Source organism: Podarcis vaucheri, assembly GCF_965113315.1.
Source record: "Podarcis vaucheri genome assembly, chromosome: 17".
Taxonomy (NCBI): Eukaryota; Metazoa; Chordata; class Lepidosauria; order Squamata; family Lacertidae; genus Podarcis; species Podarcis vaucheri.
The window spans coordinates 26,994,950-27,004,116 of NC_138755.1; the positions used below are offsets into that span (position 1 = coordinate 26,994,950).

The 9,167-nt window shown below is 46.0% G+C and overlaps 1 protein-coding gene across 1 annotated transcript; it reads left to right on the plus strand.

Annotated features, from left to right (window-relative positions):
• The first annotated feature begins 780 nt into the window (after window positions 1-780).
• On the plus strand, window positions 781-6,205 carry DNAJC25 (DnaJ heat shock protein family (Hsp40) member C25). Its single transcript, XM_082205101.1, has 4 exons — window positions 781-1,176; window positions 3,259-3,411; window positions 3,832-4,302; window positions 5,904-6,205. The coding sequence occupies exons 1-4, from the start codon at window positions 835-837 to the stop codon at window positions 6,024-6,026; spliced, it is 1,089 nt and encodes a 362-aa protein (XP_082061227.1). The 5' UTR covers window positions 781-834; the 3' UTR covers window positions 6,027-6,205.
• The last annotated feature ends 2,962 nt before the right edge of the window (window positions 6,206-9,167 follow it).

Below are 9,167 nucleotides of genomic sequence, written 5' to 3' on the forward strand. Positions count from 1 at the left end.
CTCCCCTTTTTGGTGTTTCCCCTCCAACCCCGCCCACCCTCCTCTCTCATTGGCCCTCTCCGTCGTCGTGCACGTCCCTTATGTCGACGTCTCCCTCGCCCACCCACTTTGCGTGCCGCGCCACGTCTCGACCTTCCGGCCTCCCTATTTCCCCGCCTCCTGTGGATTGGCCCGCTCCCTTTCCAATCCCGACCGCTGCTGTCCCTCCCCTCTCTTCCTGATTGACGTGAACAGAAAACCCTCCCGGCTCCCCACCCCCACCCCTATTTTCGCTTTGATTGGCCGCTCCCTTTCCAATATACAATGACTGACGTGACCAGAAAACCCTCCCGGCTCCCCATTCCCCACCCCTATTCTCGTTTTGATTGGCCGCCCCTTTTCCAATATACAATGACTGACGTGAACAGAAAACCCTCCCAGCTCCCCATTCCCCACCCCTATTCTCGCTTTGATTGGCCGCTCCCTTTCCAATATACAATGACTGACGTGAACAAGAAAACCCTCCCGCCTTCCTATTCCCTCCCCTCCCCAAGCTCCTTGTGATTGGCCGCTCCTCTTCCAGTCCCGACCTCCCCTCCCGTTCTCTCTCTGTGCCTGACGTTAGACGGCAGGGTAACGTATGGTGCCCGCCTTGCTCCTCCTGCTTTCCCGGCCCACCCAGTCATCGCCCTCGCTTTCTGTCCACGCGTCCATGTGTTCTAGCCCCGCCCCTCCCGCGGCCGAGAGCGGCGCGAGGGAGCTCGCGAGGCGGCTGCAGCGTAAGCGTCGTCGTCGGCGTGGCGGCGTTGCGCGCGAGGCCCCTCCCGCGGCGAGCGGTCGCCCTTGGCTACGGGCATGGCGTGGGCGCGGCCGGCTCCGGGGGTTCCGGAGGGGCTGCGGCCTCCGCCGCCGCCGCCGCCGCTCCTCCTCCTCCTCGTGTGGGTCTCCGCCCTGTGCCTTTTCCCCCGGCCGGCGGAGGCCCTGGTGGAAGGTCTCTACTGCGGGAAGCTGGTCTGCTACGACGTGCTGGGCGTGAGCCGGGATGCCAGCAAGGCTGAAGTGGCCCGGGCTTACCGGCAGCTGGCCCTCCGCTACCACCCGGACCGCCGGCCGCGGGAGCCCGACCCAGACGGCAAAGGAGCAGAGGCCGCCCAGGAGAAGTTCCTGCTCATCGCCACCGCCTACGAGACCCTCAAGGTGAGAGAGCGGGGCCGGGGCCGCCCCCTCCCTCCGCCCGCCCCGGCCGGACCCCTCCGGTAAGACACGCGCCGTCCGCACCCTCCTCCTCCCCCCCACGCACCCAGGCTCAGTTTCTCCCAACAGCACCCACCTCCCTGGCTCCCTTGAGGAGAAGGAGCAGCTGCGGGGAGGAGGGTGACAGGAGCGGCTGGCGCCGGGAGGGCTCTGAACAAGGGCCCCCCTTCGCATCCCCCTCTCAGCATTTCTCTGTCGTGCAAATAGGGGTGTCCTCCTATTCCATATGGCTTCCAGTATACAGTATATAATATATACTGTATATACATAATAAAACATTGAAAAGACTTCCCCATACAGGTCCTGTATGTAAAAGCATAATATATAAACATTAAGCACTGGAAAAACTTCCCCATACAGGGCTGCTTTCAGTCCTGTATATAAAAACATAATATTAAAGCATAATGAAACATTAAACATGGAAGAAAACTTCCCCATACAGGGATGCCTTCAGTCCTGTATGTAAAAGCATAATATAAAAACATAATGAAACATTAAACGTTGAAAAAACATCCCCATACAGGGCAGCTTTCAGCTCTGTATATAAAAACATAATATTAAAACAACATGAAACATTAAGCATTGAAGAAAACTTCCCTATACAGGGCTGCCTTAAGAAGGCTCTGGATCTGTTAACGCCACAACCGCCAACATTTCTGCAATGGAAATAAGGGACATTGTCCTATTCCATCATATTTTTTTTAGTATTTATACCCCTGTCCATCTGACTGGGTTGCCCCAGACACTCTGGGCGGCTTCCAATATATATCTAGAAACATAATGGAACATTAAAGAACTTCCCTATATAGGGCAGCCTTCAGAGGTCTTCTAAAAGTTGTATAGTTACTTATCTCATTGGCTCAGGGGTTGCATTACTCCATACGCTTCAACATTATTAAGCAGCTATCTTCTCTTTAAAAGACATCTGTTTAGGGAAGTTTTTAATATTTAATGCTGTATTGTTTTTAACACTTGACTGGAAGCTAACCAGAGTGGCTGGGGAAACTCAGCCAGATGGGCGGGGTATAAATAATAAATTATTATTATATTATGATGATGATGAAAAGAGGGACATCCTAAGGGAAAGCGGGACATTCCAGGATCAAATTAGAAATCTGGATGGCTTCTGTAAATCCAGGACTGTCCCTGGAAAATAGGGACACTTGGAGGGTCTGCCTTCGTGGGGTGTCCTCCCTCCACAACACACTTCTAGACAGTGTTAGTAACTCAGATATATAAGCTAGGTGCCAAATGGCCCCTTAAACCAAGGTTGCAGTCGCCAAAACAGAATGTCTAGTTGCCATTTTGGGGCAAGACGGCTCTAAAGTAATTTTTCAAACGATGGACCAACTGCGATTGATTCTGAGTTAATCATTTGTCTAGTTCAGATGACAACCTTGAGGTTGGTTAAGAACTTGATTCAGGGTCAGTCCTCATATATATTGGCCTATTCTGACCTCTTTTTCTTAATGGAGACTGCTCCTGCTCAGGCTGCACAGAAAAAGCAGTTTGCTTCCAGAACTTCATTCCGATTGTGCAGATAAAATATAACTAATATAATTCCATGGGGGGGGTGTTTGTGTGTGAAAACAGGGTTTGCAGTTTATATGCATACACCAATATATTATTGTGCTGTATAATATGCATGGTGTTTGTGTATGTCAGAGAGAGAAAAGAAACTGGCCCATTAAACCAAGGTTGTAACACAGCAAGTATGCCATGCCTAACTAGCTTCAGTTATTAGTTTAATGTTTGCTTATAACTGAGAAGAATAGCTTGTCAGTAGTCAAGTGTATTGCTTCAGAAGCATAAAGCATAAACACCTTTACTTTTTGCTATTTTACTCCTGTTGTGTAAATACTATTGATCATTTTATGTTTGAAAATTTAAGAGTACTGTTCAACTAGAGATAATTGCCATAAATACAACCAAAAGCAGTTCCTTAAACTGAGCGGATGGTGGTTGTTTTTGTTCATTGACATATGGGATATTTCCAAATGAAAACCTGCCAATCATCGTTTGCAGGATGAAGAAACTCGTAAGGATTATGATTATATGTTGGATCATCCTGAGGAGTATTACAGCCATTACTATCACTATTATAGTAGAAGATTGGCACCCAAGGTAGATGTCAGAATCGTGATTCTAGTCACCGTCTGTGCCATCTCTGTTTTTCAGGTAAATATCTTTGTCTCCAAACTGTTCCATTGTTACCATCTGACCTGGAAAATAATGAAAGACGAAATGTAATGTGGCTGGTTTCTTACATATGTTTTCCCTTTGTGTAAAAGGCAATTGATCAAGTGCTGTCTGCTCTCTGTATTATGCCAGCAAAGGAGGTGACTGGCCTGAACTTATTACCTGCAAAATAAGGAACATATTAAAAATATCACATCAGTTTTCCCTAAGATTTTTGGGCACAATACATGGAAAGGGGATTTTAAAAAAAGAGTGATTGTGAATGCAAAGCTATGCAAATAAAGAAAACAATATAACAAGTTTGATATAGTACATCCTATAGATATAGTCTGAGTACCACAGGGAAAGGTAATTTGCTTATTCTCTAAGGCTAATATTGCTTACCATTTTATATTTTAGTTCTTCAGCTGGTGGAGTAGCTACAATGAAGCTATCAACTACCTAGCAACCATGCCAAAATATCGTATACAAGCCATGGAGATTGCCAGGCAACAAGGGCTACTAAACAGAGCCAAAGAAAAGGGCAAGAACAGGCGGTCCAAGGAAGAAATCCGCAAGGAGGAGGAGGAAATAATCAAAGATGTAATAAAAAACAAAATAGATATCAAGGGTGGTTATCAGAAGCCCCAAATATATGACATACTCTTATTCCAAATCCTTTTAACACCTTTTTATCTGTGCAAGTACATAGGATGGTATTGTTGGTGGATTTATTGTTTCAACATCAAAGGACAAGAGTATGGGGAAGAAGAGAAGTTGTATATTATACGCAAGTACATGAAAATGTCACAGTCTCAGTTTGACACTTTGGAAGATCACCAGAAAGAGACTTTTCTTGAACGACAGCTCTGGATAAGAGAGAACTATGAGGTGAGCGGTGTTGGCACACAGGAAGTGGAAAAAGAACCTAACATGTCCTGACTTCTTAAATTATGTTTATACCACCCCTAAGTGAAGCTCTTGCTTTTGCAGTTCCATAGTGTTGGTTCATGCACTTGGGGTCACAAGCAGTGATCAGTGTCCCATACGCAGCTAAAATACACCAGGTATTTCCTATTACGGTGGTCCAAACTTACTGTCTTTGTAGGTCTTCCCCAACCTTTATTTATAGGTTGGGCTGTTGCATAAGTAGCATGCTTCTTTAAGACTCATGGGCAGTGTGCTAACACAGTAGATGGTTCACTTCAGTGTTCAAATGAACTTCTTCGTTATGTCCCTTTATTAGAGGCTGAGTGGCATTGTTGTTTTTTTAAAAAAATGCCTGTCTAAAAATGTGCTACTCAAGTCATCTTACAGTACAAATCAGTAAAGCAGCACAGCAAGTCACAACACACAAAAGCAAAACACAATGCAGTAAACTACAGTTAACAAGCCTATCATCAGGAAAACACTGCTCAGATTTAATTTTCAGCAGATGGTGTAGTCTTTGTAAAATGGAGACCTTAATTTGTCTTCTGAATCTCAGAGGAGTGCCAGAAATGAGGTTCCTTAGAGAGGATGCTGCACAGACCGAGAGATGGAGAAGGCCCAGTGAGAAGCAGTCACAGAACGCTCTTCTGAATACATGCTCTCAGAGAACCTTATCCTACTTCTAGGATCAGGAGGGAACCCAGCAGTAAATCAGCTTAGAAGTTCCGCTGAAGGAGAAGAACCATTTTATCTTCCACAACACAATAATTGTCTGTGTTAAAGCAGGTAGAGCTGTCAATATTGGTTGTTCTAGCGCCATTTTAAAAAACCCCAACATACTGGCAATAGAAGTCTTGGTGCAGTGTGGCATTTCCAGTCTACTGAGAGAGCTGTCACCAGCCTTGTCCCTTTCAGTGCCATACAAGCAGTATTAGATTGTATCCAATCTGTATCTGCTCATAGCAGAAGCATTGGAATTAATAGGCACAACTAAGGTCCATTACAACCCATTGTGCCTCATGTGCTATGTAGAGAGCAGAAGTGGGAAAACATTGGCTTCATTCTACAGAGCGTGAGTTTGTAAATATTTCAACTAATATCAATTTGAATATTAATTGATACTCCGTTAATGTGTCACCTTAAGTATTGGTAATGTACTTTGAAAATAGATCCCAAATGCTAGTCCTGCTCAGTAGAGCCATTGAAGTCAATGGACATATCTAACTTAGGTTAATTAATTTCATTGTGTCTACTCGTGAGTGGGATTAGCATTGACTCAAATGTGACTATTAAGGTTTAAAGCTGTATTTTTTTAAAAAAATTACCCACCTGCATGGTATCTAGCTCTTTAGCCCGCTATGGCACATTTTCAGTGTATCCCCCAAGCACATAACTTTTAGGATCAACTACTTTTATGCAATCCAGTGCTCCATTTGAATGTCAAATTGGGGAATTGCATTTTGGGACTGGCCTGTCCACAGTGAAACTGTCAAAGAATCTGTGTTGCTAAAGCACAGTGAAGATTGATGTTGCTTTCAGTTAAATTTTTCCTTCTCTTTTAGCTTTACAAACAAGAGCAAGAGGAAGAACTGAAGAAAAAAATGGCATCGGACCCTCGATGGAAAAGATACAGGCGGTGGATGAGAAATGAAGGACCCGGAAGACTGACTTTTATTGATGATTGACACTTGCTGTAACTTATACGGTCCAGTGATGATTGGCAAGAAAAATTCATACCTAAAAAGTTCAGAGTTTAACTGCTGTGTCTCAGCAATGTTCTGAAACTCAGGAAGTAATCAGGCAGAAAACTAGTACAATTTTATGATTTTTATAAAATAAAAGGAAATCTGCTAATCAGTCTTAATTGTTTTGCTCCATGGTTCACTCAAATGATGAATTAAAAACAAGCCTGACATGGATCTCAAGAGTCTTCATGTAAGTGTGATAATGCAACAGGTACGTAGGTGGGCTATTTGGCTGCAGGAGCCAAATCAGCCATCTAAGCCATGCCCATGTTGTTTTGCCTTTCTTTTGTACAGCCCCAAAGCTCAAAGTTGGAGGCTGTCACAAGGCTTCAATCGTTCTTGTATGATAAGAAGTTGAAAGATCGTAGCCTTCTAGCAGGTTCATGTGGTTGCCAGTTTGAGGTGGCACAGATGAATTTCCAGTGCTGATGAAGCAATAGAAATACAGTGGTGCCCCGCAAGACGAATGCCTTGCAAGACGGAAAACCCGCTAGACGAAAGGGTTTTCCGTTTTGGAGGTGCTTCGCAAAACGAATCTCCTATGGGCTTGCTTCGCAAGACGACAATGTCTTGCGAGTTCCTGCTGGTTTTTTTTTTTCCTTTCCCCCCCTTTTGCTAAGCCGCTAAGCCGCTTATCAGCTGATCCGATCAGCAGATAAGCCACTAAAAGCCGCTAATAGCGCTAATCCGTCAATGGGCTTGCTTCACAAGACGAAAAAACCGCTAGACGAAGAGAATCACAGAACGGATTCTTTTCGTCTTGCGAGGCACCACTGTACACCTTTCAGCAGGCCTCCCTGCCGCTGTAGTAGTCAAAATCCCCTTATAAAAAGCTCCAGAAAGGGTGTGTACAGTGAACACCAGGCTGGCTAAGTTTTATATCAATCCAAGAACCACACTGATGGGCACTGCACCCCACCAACGACAGCCGCATGTCAGTGTTGGAGATGGCTAATGTATGCCTGTGCATGCACTTGTACACAGACTACAAACGAATTGCACATGCACCACATAAACAGCATGCACACTCGCATAGTGCCATGTACACAATGCAGATAAAAACTATCGGCATTCCGCGTATCCCTGTTAGCGCTGGCGTGAGTTGCTGGCTGCAAACAGGGCCTTTTCCTTTGGCTTCCCTTTTGAGAGGATCTCTAAACAGCAGAGGGTTCTTTCACCTCCTGTTCTTAGTGCTAGGACCGCAGTGCTAATATCCGAGATAAAGCTGCTTGTCTGTTCCCTTAAACAGCATTTCAGCCCACACATTTGCCAGTGGTGGCATGGCAAGAAATGCCTCTTTAGAAAGCAGGCAAGCAGCATTACCTCTGGTCTTAGCGCTGTGGTCCTTAGCGCACAGAATGGGAGCAAGCAGAGAAGTCTTGCACTGTGGTGCTTAGGGATGAGAGTGGGAGATTAAAGCACTCTTGCCTGCAGAGATCACATTCTAAAGAGCTTTATCTCCTGAAGCAGCTTGCTGCAACTCCAGTGATTGCATTGTGTGTTTGCACCTGAGAGTATCCCCTAGCCTAAGTAGTTTGAGAAGGAATTGGTTTAGTTTGGATGGTCTTTTCCAAAAATCTCTGCTGGAAAAATGCTCCCTGCGAGCTGGTTTGCACGTAACATCAAGGCAAACCATTGCTTAGTACAAATGGGAGGATTTGCACCTCCCTCGGTCCTGTTGCTTTGGGCAGGGTAGTGTCTTTCAGACCCATAGCTTGTGAGCTGTAAACCAAAGGAGAAAAGGGGAAAGTCCTGGACTGGGATGGTGAGGGTGCCATGTGAATTATTAATGGCAAGACAGGCCAAAGCAAATCCACATTTTGTTCTGGTGCAGACAAAGTCATCGCTTTCAAAGGAGCCTACTCCCTAGTGAGTAACCCCAGTGGGATTTGGGTTTCATGCACATTGCCGTGCTCATATGGGAAGAACCTCCCCCATGGGAGTTTACAGTAATTTTTGGGAGGGTGGGGTCAAAACAATGAAAGGGGGCTGGTTTCTCACATCAGAACTGGAAAAAAGAGTGCCAGTACCTTTTACCTCATCTCTCAGGTTCTACAAATGCCAGAAACCCACACCTTTGTAAGGTCACCCATGCCCCAAGTCCCTACTCTCCAACATCTTTGAGACAGCAGGTTTACATTTCTCCCCAACATACAAGTCAACTCCTAGGGGCCGAGGTCCCTTCACCCACGCAATAAAATATTTGAGAGGGCTGGCCCCACCAAAGTTGATGAGCATTGCCTGGGATTGAATAAAATATTGGGAAGGGGCCAGGTAAGCCCCACCCTGCACAGTAGATCACAAGATGTGGCCCACGCACACCATTTGAATGGCAATGCTCATCAACTTTGGGGAGTCTGGCCCACTCAGATATTTTATTTGAGGGGCCACTAGGCAACTAAGAGCTGGCTCCTATGCATGCCGTAGCCAAGGGTGGGGCAGGGAGGCAGCTGCCCTCCCTAAATCCTCAAAAATTACTGAAAAGCATTAAGAAATAATGCTAAGATTCTGTCTCCCAGCAAAAGCCTGCCCCCTGCAATATCCTCTTTTGGGAGGGAATTTTACCTGCCATCTCCGACAAAAAAGGTGAACAACTTTTGGGGGGCCCCTGACAAAAATCCTGGCTATGCCTATGCTCCTATGGGCATTGCCATTCATATGGTATGTCTGTTTTGCATCTTGTGATCGATGATGTGGGGCGGGGGGGGGGGCGCTTACCTGACACGGCAGCTGCCCCCTAAAGCAAGTAAAACAATAGAAATACTTAACTAACTGATGGATCAAGTCAATTCTGCCCCCCCCAACAAAAATCCTGCCTACGCCCGTGACATCCACCCACCCAATGTTTTAGCCAAGTTGGTTGCTCTACTCCCCCAAAACTCCTGGGACGAAGGAACGCGGGTTGGGTTTCAAGGGCAGCCCTCTCAATCTTCAACCTGCTTTGTGTGTGCAATTTAGACTCGTGCCCTGGCGGGTCTGTAAGTCAGGTCAATTCTTTGTCCAGGGCAGCTGTTTATCAGCTCCATCTGGTACACAGGCTGAGACCCTACCTGTCCGCGGACTGTCTCACCAGAGTGGTGC

Coding starts and splice junctions, on each gene's coding strand:
- DNAJC25 (XM_082205101.1), top strand. CDS start 835: ATGGCGTGGGCGCGGCCGGCTCCGGGGGTTCCGGAGGGGCTGCGGCCT. Junction 1,177..3,258: donor CCGCCTACGAGACCCTCAAG/GTGAGAGAGCGG, acceptor CATCGTTTGCAG/GATGAAGAAACTCGTAAGGA. Junction 3,412..3,831: donor GTGCCATCTCTGTTTTTCAG/GTAAATATCTTT, acceptor TTTATATTTTAG/TTCTTCAGCTGGTGGAGTAG.